The sequence below is a fragment of the Tympanuchus pallidicinctus genome, unplaced genomic scaffold (genome assembly GCF_026119805.1).
Source record: "Tympanuchus pallidicinctus isolate F22 unplaced genomic scaffold, pur_lepc_1.0 scaffold5, whole genome shotgun sequence".
In the NCBI taxonomy this organism is placed as follows: Eukaryota; Metazoa; Chordata; class Aves; order Galliformes; family Phasianidae; genus Tympanuchus; species Tympanuchus pallidicinctus.
In genome coordinates this window covers 56,182,973-56,205,636 of record NW_026294769.1, presented here as the reverse complement: position 1 = coordinate 56,205,636, position 22,664 = coordinate 56,182,973, and the positions used below count along the sequence as shown (strand labels likewise).

General features: G+C 41.0%; 1 protein-coding gene across 6 annotated transcripts in view; it reads right to left on the bottom strand.

Moving 5' to 3' along the window:
- Positions 1–22,664, bottom strand: part of GRHL2 (grainyhead like transcription factor 2) — a 63,814-nt gene that overhangs the window by 33,955 nt on the left and 7,195 nt on the right. For 5 of the 6 annotated variants that reach the window (XM_052704748.1, XM_052704746.1, XM_052704747.1 and 2 more), the window contains exons 2-8: positions 18,848–19,037; positions 15,851–15,918; positions 13,948–14,332; positions 10,919–10,971; positions 8,720–8,873; positions 5,881–5,992; positions 592–686 (exon numbers count right to left, since the gene is read on the bottom strand). In XM_052704748.1, coding sequence (XP_052560708.1) covers positions 592–686; positions 5,881–5,992; positions 8,720–8,873; positions 10,919–10,971; positions 13,948–14,332; positions 15,851–15,918; positions 18,848–19,037 — 1,057 coding nt within the window. The remainder of the gene's footprint in view (positions 1–591; positions 687–5,880; positions 5,993–8,719; positions 8,874–10,918; positions 10,972–13,947; positions 14,333–15,850; positions 15,919–18,847; positions 19,038–22,664) is intronic. The other variant, XM_052704751.1, reaches the window with a different exon arrangement.

Below are 22,664 nucleotides of genomic sequence, written 5' to 3'. Positions count from 1 at the left end.
AGTGACAGTATCGTCAATTTATTATGTCTAAGTCCTGGAGAGTCTTGCAATAGCCCCATTCATTTTACACAGCCTAATTTCCCTTGCTATTTGCTTTCTGGAGGAAAACTTGTTCTTATAATTATCTGCAGCTTTTCATTTCTCCTGCAGTAGTCCCTGTAGCTGAAACACTCTGCTACTCTTTGGATGCCTTATCTATAGGGTACTTAATAATATGCTTTGCTGGTCTGGTTTACAGGTTCACTGTAGCAGTCACAATCCTGAACGCAGGGTATTTGACCATTAAAAACAAAACAAAAGACAATGGATTAGTCCTCAAAAATATGCTCATTCCCAATTGCAAGGATGGTCTGTGTAACACTAACAAAATTTGCAGTTATCAGTGTTATCCTGACAGCTCTGACAAACCATCTTCCCTATTTTGGATGGCCAGCATCCCTCTGGTCAGAGAAAGACCGTTTGACTGGCTTTCAGGAGACCTCCACCTTCCCTTCCCTTCTTATTCTCCTTGTGTAATAGGAAAGAAATGCAGCAGTGACTGAGGATGGATGATACTTATAAAGAGATATAATCTGCATGGATTTTCCTTACCTTTGCCTCCTCATTGACATCCCAAGTAAAGGACACGGCATTGAAGGCAATTTCTTCAATATTCCCAATGGTATTAAAACTCTCTTTGTAATCAGCTGCAAGAAATAACAAAGTCTCACAAAAAAGCTTTGAACTTTCTCTTTTACAGTTCATAGTACAACTACAGAACAGCCCTTTGCTTTTCAGCTGGGTTTTCTGTTGGATCAGAACTACCTACTGTATTATTTACATCAAGTTATTAATAAGCTTAATTGCAAAGAGGTAATATATTGCAACATGAGCACATTACTTGCTACTGTTATTGCAAAATACTGCTTCTTCTAAAAAGAACCTGTGATTGTAGTGGCAAAGAGTAGGTGCATTCATGATCTTGGCAAGGGAAGGGCCAAGAATTCAAAATTAACTGAAAGTTATTAAAACATTTAAAAGGATGTTTAAGGCTTGCTATCAATAAATGACCTCACAGTAAATCCTAAAGAAGCTTTCTAACAAGTAACAGCAGTGCACTTTTCTCACCCAACAATTTCAGCTTACCCAAGAATTACTGCACTGGGTGCTGCATCTCTACTAAAACAAAGCAAACAAAGATCCTTTCTCCAAAGTATGCATGATACTAAAGTAGACAACAAAAAATGTAAAAGATGTATTGTCTGAATACAACTGTCTGCATCCTCTCCCTGTTTACTTCCAAGTGGCAGTTGATGTTATATTACCAACTAAAGCAGCTTTACAGAAGGAATAAAAAGCAAGAGGGAAGCAGTCTGAATTTCAAACATGACCAAAAAATTTAAATAATAATAATAATAAAAAAAACAAACAGTGTAACAGTGAGAAAAGCATGTAAGGAAGAAATTTGCCACTCTTCTTTAATTGAAAACAAAGACAAGTCTCTTTTTGTGTTCCCTTTGCCACTTTAAACACATTTCGTTCTCTTTGATGGCAGATTAAGAAGGATCCTGTTTGTAAAGAGGTAATGTCTTCTCCATTAAAGGAACCTCCAGATTTGGTTAAAAAAAAATGCTCCAACCTTCTCTGGGATCCACACATTTCCTCAGAATCCCGTGAGGGCTTTAATCAGACTCAGTGCTGAGGAGCTGAAGTTACGTAACCTGGCAATCCCAATCACTCTAACATTTGCCCAAATCTGTGCTTCAGAAGCATACTGATTCTTAGCTTTGTATTCAGTTACATTAAGGATATTTTTCTATTCAACACATGGAATGCATTTCTCAAGTAGTTTCAAAATTAATTTCCTTTGCCCTTCCAAAAATGAACTATTGGTCTCTAAAAACAATGTACAGGTAATAACTGTTTTAAAAGCTTTTATAACAAAAATGCTATTGTAAGAATGATTTAACACATGGCAGTCACTACCATACTTTCTCTCATCTGAAGCACTGGCATTTCAGTGAGCAAGTGAAACTGTCCCTGGGATCCATAAGTGATTTTGGATACAGTGAGAATTCACCGCTCTGACCACAGGCGGTGATGCAGCAACTGCGTGTGGTGTTTGGGAGGTCTGAAGTGTTGTTCATTCCTATTGTGAACTCAGATCCCCTTTCTAACCAAAGTCAATGGCTTCACTATCTAAATTCAGTGTGGGAATGCAAATGAGAGGAATTAGAAGACACAGTAGTTTAATATTCATGTGCACACGTCCACCCACCCCTTAAATTTATGATTCACCAGAAAGTGTCTCGTGCAGCTGACTGCTGTATATGAGCGTGCTGTGTAGGTGCACTTTGGAAAGACATGAACAAGGTGTCTTGTAAAGGCACATGTTTTCTTCCCATAAAAAGCTGTCAGAACAGAGTATTCCACCAGCCCTTCCCTTCCCCCAGCACACACACCTGCTTCCTCAATTGGCACACACACACATCCCATGGACTGTGTATGTGACATGCTGCTGAAAGCAGAATGCCTTCCCATTACCTTCAATTTGCAGATAAGCAAAGAAAAATCCTCAGCAGATTATGACAGCATTTACACCCAAGGACATGTAAAAGTTATTAGAGGGACTACAATTTTCATCTTCTACTGCTATGAGTTACCAAAAACAGAAAATTGAGGTTCTTCAGTAAGCAAAACAGCTCTAAAGGAATTATTTCCCATTTTGGTGGGTAAGCTGTATTTTAAATAATGACAGATTTCAACATTAACAGCTAATGTCTGTCATGTGTTACATACCACTCTAGTAGCTCTTTTTTATACAGCACATAAATAATACAATATTTCTTGGAAAATACATAGGTAAAACACTGGAGCACAGATAATCCCAACCTCAGGCTTCCATAATCACTATTTATGTTCATGTTGGAAGCTCCAGTATTTGTCAATTTACAGTACTTACTCTGATTTGATGTAACCTAATATTGTATTCTTTATTCATTTCATTTTAAAAGAGATCCAACATCATAGCACAGCAGTGTGGAAATTCAGCAATATCTCTCACTCCTGCTGGTAACAAGAACGAAGTGCTGCTCTCTCCACAAATATCCAAAACAGCTTTAGCCTAAACTCCTTCTTGCTTAAGTCTTCAAGCACTAAGGACTTACATTTAAGTATATACTTATCCTATTAATAATAATGCATCTGCAGATCCACACAGAATCTAAGCCATTCAATCACCATTCCTATCCAAAAGAGCACCAGTCTGCAAAACAAATACAGCAGTAACTCCTGCGTGTTCAAACTGAGGGAATAAGCCTCCTTATTGCCTCTGATCTCCAGGATACAAAGAAGGAAGACTAGCAGACCTGAATCACTGAAGAAGCAGCACAAGCAGCAGTCATTCCTGCCTGAGGACTGAATAGATGGACTCCAGAACTAGAATATTTCAAATTCATGTAATCCTTCTGCTGCTAAGTCATGCTTTGGATGTAAAGTGCACTCATAAACAACTAAAATGGACACGCGGATGTTAAATACATGTTACAAATGTGAAGTTAAAATAATATGAATGTTTATAAACTTTGTGAAATAAAGTATACATGTTAATGGCTATTCCCAGATATAGAGTTAGAAAGGTGCCTAATAGCTGTGTAACTCTCTGCATATTGCTAGTTAATGAGAGCTCAAAGAACTGAGAAGCAGGGCTACCAGCAGAGATAATCAGGTCATCCTCTGAGGATAAGACGGATTTGATGCACACCCCTGCCCTTAACAAAACTCTATCACCGCCCTTTAAAAGGTTCCTCAGGGAGTATCCTGGTACTTGCTAATCTGGCTCATGAACACCTAATTCTCTCCTTTAACTACACAGGGTGTGGCCATTAATGCAGTGCTCCTTTACAGGAGCTCTCCCAGTACCTTGGGCTGAATTCTTAAAGGAAAATCTGCATAAAATGACACAAGGATTTAGGCTAGGAGGAACTCTGGAGGTTAACGGTATCAAGCCTATCCCTCAGAACAAAGTCAATTTAGATCAACCCATAAGAAAAATAGAAGATTTTGTTAAATGCAGGCTGATGCTTATACGAAAGATGCATTTGGGGCCATCATGTCCTAACAACATCCACAATGCAAGTCATAAACAAAACAAAATGTGCTTAAAAAACAATGTACATAGTTAAGTTAAAGCTGGATCTCAGATGTTCTCAAGATAGCAGTACCTGAACAGCATTCAAGCCTTTCATCTGAAAGTGCTGAACAAACTGTGCTCTTACAGCTCTCAGGTCTGTATCAGGAACTCCTCCACTGCACTTTGCTCATGTTTGCAGTTCAAATAAAGGAAACATGCCACAGTGCCTCAAAAGTCAGCACAGATCTATTTCATCTCAAATTAATGGCAACATAAAAGACATTTGCTTTAAGATGGGTAAACACACAGCTCAGAGCACTGTTTTACAGAATATGTATCATAAACTGAGCTGCTGGATATGGGGACTGATGTGTGTTGCACACCACAGACGAAACACTGATGTGGCAGTGCCAGAAGGTGTTGGCACAGCAATGGAAGGAGCTCTCTGGCACATCCCTTCAAAGGTATGCGTTAGCACCATAAGCTTGTAGGGACTAGCACAAAGGCAGCCTTCAGAAACAGCTGTGACATGACATATTGGCTCTTTTACCACATGTCATGACAGAAGTCATTTGGGCTGAGGTGGAGTTTTCGCTGCCTTAAATACCCCCACAGAAAAGCGGAAGTTGGGGAAACTGTTCAGCTAGAACCATGATAATAAGACAAGAGGCAGTGAGGAGATGCTGGAATAGAAGACCAGTGGCTTTGGCCAAACACATCTGATTTATGCCAACTTCACTGGAGGGTGCAGCATTTGAAAGTCAAAAGGCACTGTATGAGTAGGACCATTCTGGGAACCACTTCCCAGTGCTGGAGGTGTTTGGTCCCCCATGAAGTCATACAGTATGCTCATCAGTGTCCTCTCTCTGTTTCCCTCCCCGCCCTGCTCCCTCTCATTCCTGCCATTCAATGGTTTGGTTCCCTCAGGCAGTGAAAACAAGATAGACTTTGTCTGCTTTGGTCTCACCATCTCCTTTGACAGGGATCAGCTGCAGATGGCTGCGTGTGTAAACTGTCCGTAGGAGGGAAGAAGTGCTTGATGTCTAGACACTCCCACAGATTTCAACTTTAGGCTCCTGTGCAACAGGTACGTGCTCTTCTTGTGTTCTAATCTCCCAAGCACACAGACAGAGCAGTTCTGATCAAGATGGGCTTGTGAATTAGACAGGATGAACAGTAAACAGGTCTCTCAGGATAGCACACCAGAACTCAGCATCTCTCCCTCACTTTACTCCAACACTGACAAGACTCAAAAACAGGTGGTGGAGGAGACCTGGGTGCTTATTTGCAGTCACCATAATGACGGTATCTTAAGTCTCAGGTTCCACTTACACAACAGTGAGGCCCTTACAGCAACACAGCCCTGAAACATTTACATCTTCCTGGAAGCCTTTCTGTTAGATTTGCTAACTTAACTATTATGTGGGCTGGTACTGGACTGAAGAATGGACCAGTCATAGAGAAGCAAAAGGAAATGCTTCAGCCACTCCTGAGAAGGCACAGACACCAACTTCCCAGCAAAAGAGGGAACACTGTTAAAGTACATTTACAAGTAGAAGCTTTACTCCATGACTGCTGAGGACTGTTCGTCTGCAAGTCTCCTTCCTAATTCACAGACCATACAGCCTTTCCTAGCAGGGATAAGTCACTGCTAAAAGTTAGGGTGCAACCCACACAGCCACTGCCAACATATTCCACCACATCTCTGTGAAAGGCATCAGAGAATTCCACACTCTGCAGTCTTCTCCAAAACATCCTCTCATACTTACCGATGTCAAGGACCCTCTGCTTTGCTGTGTGCTGCCGGGAATGCCAGTATTTCCAGTACTTCAGCTGCTCGTCTCTGTTTTTATCCTCACTAAAAACAACCATGACCACGCTCTAAGAAAATCAACAGCAGAGGGTGCATTAGTTAATATGTAATTAATAGTCAGAAACACAACAGTTCTAATCAGTGCTCTCCCACAGTGCTTGGATTGTAAAAGATCACTGGTTTTATTGCAGTCCAATACTGCAATTGCATGTAAAATTTCACAACTAAAGAAACGTAGTTTTAAAATAGTGGTTGCATTTTTATGGAGCTCAGACTTACTAGAAGTAAAGGTAGGACATTTTCAAAAGGCAGTTTAGTTGTGCATGGGATACTGATGACAATGCAATGGAGGAACAAAAACTTCAGAGAGAAGTCTCATTTGGTATCTTTGTGCTGTTGGGAGTTAAAAGGAGAAGCCTTCTGTGGGTTACATAATTATGTCCTGACAAAAAAGGTAGTAGGTAAGATCCTGCAACCACCAAAACCTCAAGCAAATTTTATTCCACAAAATGTAAGTATTTGAGCATGACTGGTGATAATGTTGATGCTTTTCTTCATATTCTTCCATGAATATACAGTTTTAATGTCCAAATGTCTTTAGGAGCAAGACTCTTGCATACATGTATGTAATGATAAACTCAGCATGAATATTTACTGGATTTCACTGAGCTTTTCTGTTCAAGTTCTGGATTCCCTCTGTTTAAACTGTGCGGTTCAAGGGAAACATTATACAAAACTGCACATCAGTAACAGAGGCGTTTTTAAAAAGCCCTGCTGTAGTCAAGGAAAATAAAAAATACAAAAACAATGAAAGAATGCTCATGCTAGGAAACCTGCAAAGAAAAGAAATAACAGAGAACAAAACAACAAAATCGCTTCTACACATCTTCTTTTGTCCCTATTCTTCCTTGAACCCTGAGTCACCAAGCTCATAAAAACAACAACAAATGTTTCATAAGTAAGGAACTGGATCACAATTGATTCGTGACCTATGTCCCTATGCATGTTCACCACTGTAACCATTCATGTGCTCCGTGACCTACAAAAGCTAACTGACATCATTATACATCTTCTGTGTCGTACTGCTGAATGGGTAAAAAGCAGCACATGACATGGATGAGTCTTGAGTTTGCATACTGACTGGCCAGCAGGTATGTGCTAGTTGGCCAGCCCACACACTAACCAGAACTGCCAGCTCAGAGTGGAAGACTGTAGATTTTCATCATCAAGGGGAGGTGCTATTTTTTTTTCTTCTAGGCACCATATACGTTGAACTTGCAGAGCCTTAATACCTTCAAACACCTTGCCCTTCTGTCAGGTTTGGACGAAATTGGCAGTAAATTAATCAGTTGCTTGAATGAGTGCCTGGTAAACACAACAGGACTGTGAAGGTTGTGTGTGATTTCATGATCTTCTTTAAACCACATATTTGCTAGAAGAAATCTCTCCTTTACAAATTCCATCCCTTCTGCTGCTTCAAAACTCATGTGTATATGTAGTGAATCAGACTTACAAGGATTGGCTTACAGCCAGATCAGATCCCCAACTCCTTTTTCAGCTGCAGAAATGGCAGAGCTGGCACCACAAAGAGGGGATGTCAAAGGCAGAGACTTTTCAGCGATAGGGAAGTCTTATACCAGCTTCAGTCAACAGTGAAACCATCATCAAGCTCATGCCCTTAGGAAACCAGGCCAAAAATTAACTATTGTTCAGGTTTACAAATCATTGCCTTTAGAAAGCTTGTCTCTAAACTTCATGTATGACAGAAGCATATTGAACAGGTTGCCCAAAGATGTGGTGGATGTCCAACCCCTGGAGACAATCAAGGTCAGGCTGGATCAGGCACTGAGCAACCTGGTTTAACTGTAGATGTCCCTGTTTATTACAAGGGAATTGGACAAAATGACCTTTAAAGGTCTCTTCCAACTTAAATGATTCTATGATATAACTTTGCTGTCTGCTTCACTGCTCATGTTGATTTTCATTGGTTCCTGTGACTAAAGTCACAACATTTTTAAGGAACATTTATTTGGATGGAAACACTTCTGCAGCCTCATACATATGCAGCCCTTCCAGCTTCAGGGTGAAATTTGCAGGGCATCAACTCTGAGGCTCAACTGCTCATTTCAAGGTTACTGGGTTAGGATTTGCTTACTCAAAAACATCACCAGGGAAATGAGGAGTCTTGCTCACTAGGCAGATGTTGCTGAACACCCGGCTTCAGTTTTGCTTTCAGAATCTGAGATGCAAATCATCTATTTTGGCATATTTCTAGGTGAACATCAAGTGACAGCTCACACTTAACCAGTATAACTATTTAAAAATTGGTGACACAGAGGATGGCTTCAGTTCTTCACATTTTATCTGAAATACACTGGAGAGCACCTGCTGAAGTACACAAATGAAGATGGACTTACATAGCAAATGTGGCAGCTCTCTGATTTTTCTTTTTAATCTGGGCAATGATAAGTTCACCCATGTCAGCAGCAATATGTGTGCAATGATCATTCTGCCAAAATCATACACTAAAGTATGTATATATCTACTAAAGTAGATATACTAAGGTAGATATATACATATACAATTGATCGCTCCCAACTCATCAATTAACTCCAATACTGAGACCACCAGCAATATCACTCTCCCACCTTTAAATCAGACGTAAGAGTAAGCTTTTTCTGTCCTCTTCCACCAAAAAACAAACAAACAAACAAACAAAAACTAAAAACCAACCAACCACAACTACATTTATATGAAGAGCTCCACTCCCATCTAGGAAAGAAGTTGGAATATACCCTGACTTTGCTGATCGGATGCCGGAAACATTTGTTGTCACCCGTCTCGCTCAGCGTAATGGCGTAGAACTGTCCTTTGTTTAAGTAGGTCATAGGCCCCTCCCCTTGCTTTTGACGCAGAGATTTGGTAGCTTCTAGTGTATATTGAAAAGTGCTGTTGAAAGGACAGAGAAAGAAACAACAATAAATTCCACATCACTTTCTCCTTCTCTCTTTGTCCCCACACATTTCATATTTCATACAGTACATATACATGGCAAAGGGCTTAGGAAACAAATAAAATGCTTGGAAAATGTCACACAAGTATTGAAAAATGCAAATTTCTTCTTTTGTGTTCATCAGGTCTGGCAAGTGAGCATAAAACTATGAGAACTGTAAGTGTCTCGGATCAAAGACCTCATCTTTACTTTCTCTGGAAAGAACCAAGAACCGTCATAAAGAACATGGCTACGTATCCCACCGAAAGTGGCAAATGCCAAGAAGGAATGAAGCATAATTTACAGTATTAATCAGGAAATCACCTACCTCCACAGACATTTACACTTAGTAGTGCCACAGAAACAGAAATTCAGTAAGAACAGAACAAAACTTGCTGCAAAAGAGGCACATGAAGAACAGAAAGTCCAACTGCTATTTTCAAGCACTAGGCAGAGAAGCAATACAAAGAGGAGTGGCAGGAGTTCATTTATTTAAAGAAAATATGCAATTAAGGTTTTACAAGTCTTCTTTTAAAAATGAATCAGAAGAAAACACCTAGCTTTAGTTCTTTTCACTTTCAGGAGCAAATCTTAAAGCACAAAAATTTTAAAGCTCCATTAACAGTAAACCCCAGACAGGCTGCCCCTGGCCAGTTGTGCAATCTCTGTGTTACTACTTGGGAAATTTCTCCTTGCTTCCAGCTGGCAAACCAGAGCACGTGCTACAGCAGGAGTTTCCTTCAGCCACTCAAACGGTTAAAATACTATTCTAAATCTCACCATGGATTTTAACTGAAGCCCTGTATTTAAGGACTTTTGTATCAAGTATTCAGTTACTTTCACATTCATCACTTTCAATCTGAAACACTAATGTCTGAGCATCTCCAACTTCCATGGAACTCCTAGGAAAGAAGACTTTTCTTTCCTTAGTGCGTATCTGGAGGTTACAGTACAAAGTGGACCTGCGTCATAGCAGAAAAGACTGAATGCCCGAGAACTGTTAGCAAGGCCAATGCTTCGGGATTTGATTTTATGAACAGCCAGTCTAAGACTGTAGCACTCTTTGTTACAGATCTCCTCATACGTACTGCCCACACAGCAATTCAGTTCCAAGCGCACTGAAGTTAATGATTGTTTTAATATTGCTCAGAAAAAAAGATCAGGCTCTAAGAAACCTCTGCTACAGAAGCAGCCGTGCCTACTCCAGGAAAAAAAAATAATGTAGGCATGTTCCTGTTTTTTAAAACATGTATAATCTCTCAGATATAAACAGAACTATTCACGAGATTAAAATTAAGCATTGGCTTATAAATGTCATTGATAACAATCTGCCATAGTTAAGTGACTGTGCAGCATCTGCCCTTTCTGTGCAGGCATTTTTTCTGTTCTTAGCAGGGAGGTCAGTGCTCCTTTCAAACTTCAGTTTTTAAATTCTTTTTCCAAAACTTATAAAAACTCTCCGTTTTTTACATGGCTTTAAATAACTGCTTTACTCACTTTATAAGTAAACTTAAAATATAATAACAAGCATTGTAAAAAGACAGAGGGTTTCCCAGAAAACCTACAAGGAGTAACTAAGAAAGCTGGAAGGAACAAAAAACAAAAGACAGAAATTTCAAAAGGTCAGTAGAGTTAGTTGAGCCACCTTAGACATCAGAGCTGTGCAACCTGCCATCCTGAAAAGGTGGGGAAGATTTTCCATGACTCAGCTGTCAAAGCCGCGCCCCTTTATCTGGAGAATTCTTCTGAACAGATTTAATCTCACGTAACTTCAAGGGCTCGAGAGAAGTTTCAACCCAAACCAAGGTAAGATAACAGGTGAAGATACACACAGATTTGAAAACTAGCATGCAGAGAAGGGAAGGACAATGCTGCTCAGCGTCAAGAGAGGTCTGCAAGTGCCCCAGGTTGACAAAAAGGAGGGTGGGAAGTGGACAAGGAAGCATTTCCTTGATAACCCTTATGTGATGCCTGCCAACATATTTCAAAGCTGATTCCATACCTTGTTTGTTCATAAATGTATTCTTCAGCCCCCACTGACACGCTGCGATACTTCTGAAAAACAGAAACAATAATTAGGTATAATTTGATGCAAACAAACAGAAAACAGCAACAAAAGCAAAACTGTGTTTACTTGAGAATCCTCCAGAAAAAAAACATCAGTCATCATTTAAAATTGAAATCCCTAAAAACCGAAGTGAAGACTAAATGGTCTTCACACTAGAATTGATAAAGTTCATTTATACCAAGCTTTCAGAGTTTTTCATAACGAACAGGAATGCAACTGAAAAACATCTTCTCCTTGTTGTAGTTCTTGCTTGTACATTAATACATTCTAAAACAAACCTGTAAAAACATACCCCATCTCAAAGACAAGCACATTTTCAGAAGAAATCAGTTTTCCTAAAGATTTCATGGTGACTTTTGTTTTGTTCTGCTTTATTTAAAATTATATGTGGCCAGCTGTCCATAAGGTTTACAAAGAAATGTTGATACAAATTTAGATTGCTGCATGCTATTTTAAATAGGTGTAGTGATGAAGGCTAAGGCTTTGATCAAGGGCCTGGAGCACCTCTGCTATGAGTAGAGGTGGAGAGAACTGGGGCTACTCAGCCTGGATAAAAGGAGGCTCAGAGGGATCTTATCAGTGTCCATAAATATCTGAAGGGAGGACGGCAATGAAGACAGATTTGGGCTCTGTTCAGTGGTGCCCAGTGCCAGGAGGCTCCCTCTGAGCACCAGGCAGCACTGCTGTGCTGTGCGGTGCCAGAGCACTGGCACAGGTTGCCCAGAGGCTGTGGGGTCTCCTCCTTGGGGATGTTCAGAAGCTGCCTGGCCCTGGGCCTGGGCCCCCTGCTCTGGGTGTTCCTGCTGGACCAGGGGTGGGCCAGAGGGGCACAGAGGGTCCTCCAGCCTCAGCCATTCTGTGGTTCTGTGAAGTATTTTGCCTTCAATACAATATTTCCTTTGAGCAAAATGAACACTTTACAAGATGAAGTAAAACTTTCACTCACTCATTACAAAATTAAAACACCTGTCAAAACAAAAATTATATCAGGAGAAAGAATTCTCAAAAATGAAGTCCTTTTGTGAAGACTAATCAAGGATTTATACTCTGCCTTCCTGAACATATGAACCCATCTATACTCTACTATGTGAGTAGTGATTCTCAGTCACTGATGGATCATTACATTTAATTTCCAGGACTTCTTTTATGATCGCTGCTCAGCAATAGAAAGCTGTTTTGTTTCCAGAAACACCACAACAAATATCCAGTAGGACAGAAGTGAAATGCAAAGTTATTATGTATCAGTCTGGGGTATTTCCTCAAAATCAAAAGTCAAGGATCCACATGCATTAGCTACCACAAGAAATCTAAACCGTGAGGGGATAATTACAATGAAAACTGTCCCATATTAGCATAAAAGCAGCTACAGGGGAGACCTGGCTAAAGCTCAATCCCCCTGTAAGAGGTGAAGTTAAGATGGAGGCGTGAATGCCACACTGGAATTCATGCCAGTCATTTCAAGCAATCAGGTGTGAGCTGCCTCCTTCTCCACAGGCTGCAGAGAAAGCCTAGATGACAAGCACCGTACTGCTTTAGAAGACATTGCACAAATTACCAGCAACTTTAAAAAACATTAAACAAAATTTTACTGACACCATAACACAGAGTTTGGGATGCAAGGCAAAAGGTAAGTTCCCTTTCTGCCCACCACCACCTGTGCATGCTTGATATGACAGTGCACAGCATGGACTGCCTTTTAGGGTAGCTTCCAGCACAAGGTCCCCTAACAAATCAGCGTAACGGAATTGCTGGGCTGCAGCTCCCCTGGAAAGCCTTGTGTGCATTATCACCAGACTTCTAAAAAGAGTGATTAACCAGTAACAAAGAAAAATAGCTGAAACAATGCAATGTGATAATGCAGAACTGCGTTTATAATCCCAGGTTTGATTTTACTGATTTTTCACTGGCAATCTAAGTTCTCTCATTAATTATTCATTTAGTTGACTTAAATGGGTTTCTCTATCTTAAAATGGATGTCATCTCCAGATGTCCTCATTCACTGTGCTTATGTGGAGACAATTTACTTTTCTAACAGACACGTAACAAACACATAACAAACTTCTCCAACATTCAAGTAAGATCAAATTACCCTTAACATAGCTTCTTTCCTATTTTCATTTGTTACTTGTACCATTTCACAGAGGAGGAGCAGAAAATCTTAGGAGAGTTTTACCGCCTAATACATATCATTATTTACACAAGCAGAGTCAGCCTTAAACTGGTTCTACCTTTCTGCAGTTCTGACTTGTTTGGACTACTCTGCTGCAGGCAGAGGTACTTACTATACTAAGGCTAGTTTTATAATTACTTTGTCTCAGCAGAACAGTGTAAAATAGTGACAAGACAGCTCCTTCTCTCTCTTCTCCTCATCATTCCTCTTCATTTACAAGCATCTGAGTATTTCCTTGCTTGTTAATCTCTCCATTCCCCTAATCCCACTAGTTTCACGTCCTTGCTCATGTTGCAGAGCAGAGCTTAGTGTAATGGACAGCTTTTGAATAAATTAGGTTTATTTAGCAGCAGACAGACACTGCTCATTTGCACTTTCAGAAGAACATCAAGAATTTCCCAGTTACAAAATGGGTGCTGTTTCTTACAGTTAGGAAAAGGTCTGAAGGCAGATTTAGTTAATGGATAACTGATCTTTCTTGGGAATGGTATCTATCTTCTGCTTGCTACAATATCCTCCAAGACAAAATATCAGTAACTGTTACTCTTCAAGTTTCCACTAAACAACTTAAAAACTGTCTTCAGAAACACCTCACCATTGTCCCCTACAACCAGCAAAAGCAGGTATCAACGTGACAAAGAGAGTTGAATTTGTTAAAACTAACATTACTGTTCTTTCAACGGCCTTTGTGGATAGCTCAAATCTCCTTATCTTGTTTACAAGCTCAAATCCCTTATCTTGTTTACAGCTTTTTATTGAGTTCTTAGATGCTAATTTGAGATCAAAAACTTACTTCTGTTCCTCCATCTTTGAAGGTGTCACTGTAGGTACTGTCAGGAGTACTGCGCTGATCATCTTTGAGATAATTGGTGTGGGGAGCAATGCTGGACACTTCATACGGTTCAAAGATAACCCCTCGGTGCTCCTCATTTTCTCCTCTCGTATAGTGTGCTTGTGGGGTCATGAAAACAGGGGTGAACTCTTCTGCTTTTATCACAGTCACTGCAGTCCCCGTAATTGGCGTGGAGCTGCCAGACACATTTGTGTTGTACTCCCTCTTGGATGACTCCAATGGGTCTTGGTTCAAGGAAAGGTTAACAGGCACCGTCTTCAGGACTTGCACACGGTTTTCTCCCCCACTCAAATTACTCTGAGCTTCCGTGGAACTGAGACAATTTCTGTGAGACAAAAACAAAAACATTAGAAACTGTCCAGATAAAGTAAATCTCTTCCTTAAATAGCTTAATGACCTTAGGTGGCAGGGAAGGAGATCTGTGCGCTTTCAACTGCGATAAGCCATTGCCATAACAAGTAGTACATTAACAAATCCTAGGCACACGACATGGTGAAGCAGGCGGAGAGACTCCCAACTCTTCAACAGCTTGGGAAAGACGGATACACTTGATTTGACCTATAATTGGTAGGACTTGTTAGGATCAATTATGCCTATCTGGGATTACACTTGCCTTGGCTTATAATTTGGATGGGAAGTCAACCTAGGAGTGCAACAACCCTTAGGCACAAAAAGGCATAAAGAGTAACACAAGGTATGGACTACTAACAGTAGATAATTTGCATGTGAAAAAGCAGAAACAGCAAAATCCACATGCTGTATGCTCTTTCCAGACACTACTGCTTGTGTGACTCGGATACCAATGCTCTTCTGAAAGAACAAGCACAGGAATCCTATTGTATCAGAGTAGATCAGTAACGAGATCGTGGCTGCAAGGTAACCTCCAGCAGCATTCCCACGTCTCTGCCTGTGGTCACTGTTGAAAACAGATTGTTCACAGGAGCTGCTCTGACACAAAATTGTTAACCTATAAAACTTGCAATAGATGTAACATTCTGCTTTGTCTTCAACCCAGGAAATGTGCTTCTGACATTAGGGATCCTCTCTCTTCAAGCTTTTCACTTGAGGCCAGTTTTGACAACCACACTCAACTTTGGAGCTTCTCTGAGGTTAGTAGAAGTAAAACTGCTCCTCAAAAAACGTTAATTCTGTTCTGAAACAGTGGATTTATACTACTACCTATTTTAAAGTTTCACCTAACGCATACTAGTACAGATGGATAGGCTTGTACAAGATCAGCTGCACTGAGAAATTTTGCATAGCAAAAAATTCGTTATTTCTCCTTAAACACACTCTTCCTTGCGCACAGGTCTAAATTAAAACAGGAATCAGGCTCCTCTGACTCTACAACTTTTAGCCTGCTGAGGAGGGCTGAAATCTGAGAAGACAGACAAGAACTTCTCAGGGAACGATTTTAATAGTTACTTTATTTGATTATGGGTAGACAGTTATGTCAAATAAAACTATACACACTGGGTTACTGAAGCCAAGCCATTCAGTTTCTGCCCTAAGAAAACTGAAGGAAAAGCAGTCAATAGCCAACTGCCAATGTAATCTGACCTTACTAATCTCAGCAGCAGTGAAAGAACAAAACACAAGTCATGAAAATTCTGCTACTTTGCGTATGTAATTGTGTATTACATACAAATTGCATATGTAATAATCCTGCTCTATTTTTTAATAAATTAAAAGTAATAAGGAGTAAAGTTTGCTTTCCCAGATAGCCTTCATTCTCGTATCTTTTGGAAGAAAACCATAGACCTTTAAGCTATCACTGCTCCTGCAGTTCACAACTGATCAACACTGTTAGTATCTGGGTGTATGATTTTGAATAATACTGTACCTTTTATCTTGGTCTTCTTGATTATCATTCACTTTGTTAACAGACAACAGCCTTTTATCTCTGGGAACCTGAGAACAACATCAGGCATGGGGTCAGGTAAATGCAACTGTCAGGTACTTGTAACTTCAGTTAGCTCTACTGTAATAACTAGAAAGACCAAGAGTTGTCTAATACACAGATGCAAGGAGCTGTTTTTCTTTGGGAGACTTACTGTGAACAAGATAATTTTCAAAGAGAAGAAATGTAGAAGTTGTGGGGCTTTTTTCTAGTTCTTGGGTAAATAAATCTGGAGCAAAGCCCTTTCTTACATGTCTATCTCTGGAATATCAAACTAGGTTAAAACAAGTCAAAATCTGAGCTTACATTCCCAAACACACAGACACACGGGCTCTTCACTGCTTAACAAATGATGAGAATGAAAAGGGGATGCTTTGATGAGCACTCTGTGAAGAACATTTTAGCTCAGAGGAAGTTTTCAATTAAACCACAAGAGCCAGCTGTGAGGTCCTCCTGTTACAGAGCAGTCAGAAAGACGCAGAACTTGTATCGGGGGAAGCGTACAAATCCTTCTCTTCACTAGCATGAGAAGAGGTCAGGGTGTGCTGGCATGTCATCAGAGAGCACTGACTTCTGCTTTGCTGAGTGCAATGGCAGCCACGAGAATTAAATCAAATCTGGCCCCCAGACAGACTCAAATCGACACCAAATGGCTTACAGATTCCCACATGCTGGTTTTCTGAAGTTAACATAGAAATGAAATCACCAAGGGCAAAGTTGCTGCCATGGCTGTGTTTTTCTTTGCTGAACCAGCAATTTTGGAACTAACGCTTCTCATCCTATTTTTTCCACGCCATCACAGCAGTCAATTCATGATTAAAGAACAAGAACAGACCTAAGGATGGGCTAAACTCATGCCTGTTATCTTTAAATACTTTATTAAAAGATGAGGAAAACACTTGTATTTAGAGGGAAAAAAATGATATTACAGTGCACTACAGTACCTAAGGTTAACATCAACTGTATCTGCAAGATCACAGTAGTGTTAGAAGTGCCAGCCAGAGCCTTTCCTCCTCTTAGAGACATCCTCTCTCCCTATCCAGTGTCCTCCTGGTTAACAAACTGCTTTCATGAATTTTAGAAGTGTGATCCAAGCCACAGCTAACACCTGTTGATTCCCATTCACATATTTATCATATATTTATCCCCAAGGGGGAGTCAGTGTTTAGACAAATATCAGTAGGAGAAGGTAGGAAAAAAAAAGTATATTCTAATAATTCCTGTTGACAAGGAAAAGCACTTCAAAAAAACCACCATTACCAGCACGTCAGAATAAATGAAGCAGATGATAAACAAGGGCAATTCAAGAGTCTTGTGAATAGGAAATCCTCCTCTACAGTGCAGCACAGGGCTTGAAGCTAGGTTTCAACTTCCTGTTTGAGAGCATCATCAAGAACAATCCTTTCCTCTCACTTTAAGACAGAAGTGGCAATTACTGAATGCTGGAAATGGCTTTGAGATTAAAAGAGCTTATTCCATCTGAACCCCCCCGGGGCTCTTGCAACTGTCTGGAACCAGGGACAGACACATTTCCTGAAACATTGTTTTGGGAAGGGAAAGAGCTGTTCTCTGTTCTTATACAAAAAAATCCAGCAGAGTAATGAACTGCTAGATACAAGGGTATAGCTAGGACAGAAGCCAGTACTCCAGATGGTCGTACACATCCTGAATTGTATGAGTCCACATTAACTTCACAGACTCTGGTAATTCTGCCAAGCAGAGAACAGGAGCGTTCCTCTTTCTCACTGGGAAATACCCTTCCCTACTCATTGCAACAGACAAAAGAATGGAACATCTCTCAAAATGCAATCAGTAATGAAAGAAAACAGTGTTTAACGCTAATGTCGGCATATGGCATCTTGTCCATAAATTCTCCTGAACACTCATCTAATAATTGTAGCAGACTGAGAAACCCATTCTCCAAAAGCATTTATGCTAATAAATACTAACAGCAGAGGTTTTTCATTTTCAATTTCCATTTCTGCCACCTCTTCATGAATTAAGAGCGGAGCTGGCATTATTCTGTTGGCTTTCAAAGAAGGTCATCTGTTCACATCACACATCAGTGGCTTGAGGAGTACGAAGGCAGTTTAAGTGAAAAGCCCAATTCCAGATTTTAGCATTTAGTAGGCATCACAGATTTTGTTTCCAGAGCACAAAGAGGTCAGCCTTGTTTTCAGAGTGACATTTCTGCATTACAGAGAGAAGTACCCTGTAGGGCTCTCCTCCAACTTCAGCAGAATCCTTTGGTATAGCCCTAAATTATGAAATACATGAAAAAGAAAGGTAGTATCAAAGTGGAAGATAAAGCCCTAGGCTTAAAATCAGATAACAGACTGAAATTATACGTAAATGCCTACCCTGTATATTGAGTCAGCTCTGTGTCCAGCTCCATTTATGTTCTCCACCTTTCTATTTAGACTGCAAACTTCAAGTGCAAGGGCTAGACCTCACTGTATGTTTGTACACAGCCTACTACAATCATTGTACAAATAAAAATAACATGGGAAACTGTCAGATGAGAGATACTCCAGCCAAAGAACAAATTAAAACATCTGTAGAATGAAGCAAAAAAGCAGACAAACCTACAGATGGACAAGGTCTCCTTTTTTTCCACTTTTAAACTAGTATTGCAAGTATAGGAGCATCAAATAAAGGGGGATTATTCATCCAAGGCTCTTCCAAGGTAAGAGGAAGAATGCAGTACTGTAGAAGAAACCATGCCTGCACATTTGATATAAGAATTCTGATTTTGTTCTTTCTCTTCAGAACTAAATACGTGAAAACAGCCTCAGGGAGGCTTCCTAAAGTGGCAAGGACACTTGATGTAATATCGGAGATAAAACAAGGTGTAGCAAGTTGAAAACTGGCTCTTTTGATGCCTCATAAGAGTGGGCCCCTGCCAGTGCAGCAGGGAGAGATACCGATGGAGTTACCTACTTTATAATAGTCATATAATAGGCCAAGGGCAGCAGCACTGTCCTCATCACCATTTATGCTCATCATGGCCTTGGTAGCTGCTGTTAGGGGATTCTCCAAATACGACTTCCACGCTTCATCTTCGCTGGTGTAGGCTCGTCTGGTGTTGAATGAAGTGTCATTTGGCACTAAGGCCACAAGTCGCTTGTTACTGCATAGACAGGAAGAATAAAAGGTGATCCAGGAGGGATTACTTTATTCGTAATTCACAAGGCATGTTAAAGAACATCACATAGCTAAATGAAAGTGATATGTTACATCAAGCAAGTGCCTCTGTAATAAACTCGATGACACAAATATTTAACAGTATTAAGTATCTTAACCCTTGATAATAATGCAAATGTATTTTTACAATTAGTTATTGAGATATTTTAAAACTAATTGTGAAAAAAAAGGAAGTTACAATACAAGAACAATTTTGCACCAATATTTTTGTTAGCTTACACTTGATTGGGAAAAATAAAATTAACTAAAATCCATTACAATAAGACACAAATGGAAAAAAAGTAAAATGTATGTAATGCTAGTCTGGTGTTCACCTAAACTGAGCCTGGTTCAGTATTTAATAACAGGGTACACCCAATAACTGAGTTATTTTCTGCTTGTGGAATGTAATGAGTCAATAATTTCAGACAGGTTTTCAATAACAAAGGTACGAGCAAAGGGTCCATGGATGGAACATCATGAGTCGACATATTTGAGCTCAGTTCCCACTTTATCACTCATCAGATGCAGTTACAGATCCATTGTAAATATACTGAAGACCATTAGTAAGTGGGATTAGCAGTAGAGCAGTTTCCTCCATCCGGAAAGTAGTACAAACTGACCAGTGCCAGCAAGTCTAATAGGAGAGGTTATTCTGCTGCAGATGTAGCAGGAATTTCCAGTGTAATGGAAACATAAATGAAGATAATTGTATCTGCTTTTGTAAAAACATTCAATAATCTCATGGATTTAAAAAAAAAAAAAAGCAGCATTCCTATTACACAAGATAGCAGAGCAACAGACAGACAGAGCAATAGCAGAAAGAAGTGGGTGCTTGCTGCACATATAAGAGCATTGCCCAGATGTACGGCTCGAGTTACACAGATCCCAATGAATCAAACTTTTAACACATTATCCTATATAAATCCAAAAACGGCAAATAAATAACTGAATACACTGTAGCTTTTTATAAGCCATTTCTTGCTACGTTCTGCATAGGAACCATTTGGTATCCAGCTTTCCCTTTTTGCTCTCCTCTAGCTATCGCAGTGCCAGCTCAGCAGGCCACACCATGGTGGCTGCACAACACCACAGGAGGGCCGTGCAGCGGCTTCTGTTCGCAGGGAGCCCCAGGACTAACAGCCCACTGCCTGACCTCAGCCACGGGAACAGTTGTGGGCTCCACGTGAAGCAGAGCGTGACCCCTGGCCTGTGGGGAAGAGGAGGGGGTGGCTGAGATCACTATCTCCATGGTGCAGGAGCACTGGCTACAGGCTTCTTTATTCAGTGAAAAACAAAATGATCTACGTGAGATGTGGAACAGAGTTTTATGAATTCTAGGGGAAAAGAGTACGTCATAGCTGCACAAAATACATGCAGTGGTTACAGTTCAGATTATATTCTTCTTTCATCTGAAATACCTGGAGTTTTGGAAGTTCCCCTTCTTTCCCAAGGGCCTTTCTTTCTGCCTGACCTTTTGCTGTCTGTTCTAAGGATTTTCACCCTCCCTGTACTCACACATAGATCTGTGTTGCCGTGGGTTTGCTAGAGCAAACAAAAGCTTAAGTACAAAGTAGGGACCCAGGGAAAGACAGAGAGACCTGCGAGGTCTGCTTTCCTTTTCAATGCGTTATTGTTAGCGGCTCAAATCAGATTTGCAGCAGCCCCATTGTTCGTGCCAGGGGTGGCAGAAGGCCCGTCCCCACTCTGGAGTAGCCAATTCTCTCTGGCTCGCTGCTCATTTTCCATGCAAGGATTCTCCTTTCCTCAACAGAGCTCCCCTTCAGTTGCAGCACTGGCACTGCACAGCACACAGTGCCCAGCTCGCACAAAGTGCCTGCAGCTCACTGTCAGCACTGCCTTTGGTTGCACTGAGCTCTATTACCCACACAGCAGTCATAACTGCTTACAAGCGCTGCAGGCAGACAGCAGATACCCTTTGGAAGCACCTTCTAACAACTACACAGCACTCAGACGCAGAAATGCTGGAGGGGAGGAGCTGCTCTGCACTGCCCCAGCTCAGCAAAATCAATCCTACAGCAATCAGAAGATAGTGCTGTCCCACACAGGTGTCATGGGTGACTGCGTTGGGAAGTGAAGGTGCAGGAGCTCCAGAGCAAGCAGCCTGCATGTCAGCAGGCGGGCACCACAAAGCCACGCGTGCAGAGGCCCAAGGCCTCTCAGCAGTTTTCCCTAAACCCCAGGTTTTCACATTTAAAACTCAGTAACCTCCTCCTCTGACAGGAGAGATGGTCTGCAGCTAATCAACCCACACGTTTGTTGTGTTTACTCTGCAAACAGACTGAAACAAAAGCACTAAGAAAAATAGAAAACTTCCTCTTCCTTACCTCCTCCCCTCCCCCCCCACCTGCCTCCAGCTGTAATCAGCTTTGTGGGAGGTTAATGGTCAGACCCAATTATCATGATTTAACATAGTCAATCATTTCAAAGATTGTACGCAAAGCACTCAGCCAAAACAACCGAGCTCGCTCTAAGAAAACTTCTCTATTAATTAAGGTCATTTGTATGGAGGGAATGTTTGCCTGGAGAACGAAAGCTGCAGCTGCAGCATGTGCACGTGTCCCCTCTGCTGTTCCACAGCTCCCAAACCTCCAGGATCAGGTCAGTCAGATGTGACAGAGGCACAGCTCCAAGAAGACCAGCCTCCCCCTGACCAAAAGAGCCATACTTTATAACATCCCCTTCAATTGGCCAGAAAGGACAGCAAGAGCAGCAGATCAAAGCCTCCTGAGGCCTACCAGTGCAAGCCAGGAGCCCAGCCCCAGCCATGCCCCCACCACATTCAGGCCTGCCCACTGCCAGGACACACACTAACCAGCCAGAGCCAGCGGCACGCCTGTGCACTCTGACATCACACCACATTTACTGCAGATGGAGTGAGAGGAGAGCCGGTAGGTGAAAGCCACAAGCTTCCTTTCCAGCTGTCCCATGAGCTCCTAGTGAATGCCAAGTGCTTGTCTTCTGTTAAACAGCAGTAGGCAATTTGTATCTAAACACATAGATGTGTAAGGACGGAGCCATTTCCCAAGGCATGGGCTAGCTGAGGGGCCAGACTGCTTGACACTTCATGTATGTTCATGACTAAGCTTCACACAACCTTTAATTTGCAAAATCCTTTTCTCCAAACAGTTCAGTAGCAATGTTCTAGTTTGTATCAAGCTTATAAAACTAAATTCTGTGAGCGTAGCATATAAATAGAGACACCCAAACTTGGGCTCACTTTGCCTCATTGCAGTACCTGGAATCCCACAGTACAAGTTGGAGAGGAACACTGGCACGGGACCCAACCATGCTGATGGCAGCACTTTCAAGTCCTCCTGATTGGAGATGAGCAACTTTCAACAGCCAGCACTTGGTGCTACAGAATCCTACTACAGATGAAACCCCACACAACTCGATGCAATTTGTAAAATAACTTAAGATGGAACCATAAATGTTCATCAATACACTCAAGAAAAGTGGTTTAAAAAAAAAAAAAAAAAAAAAAAAAAAAAAGCAGCTTGGTGAGCAGCTTGCTTTTTATTGAAAAACAAGATTTCCTGCCAGTCTCCTT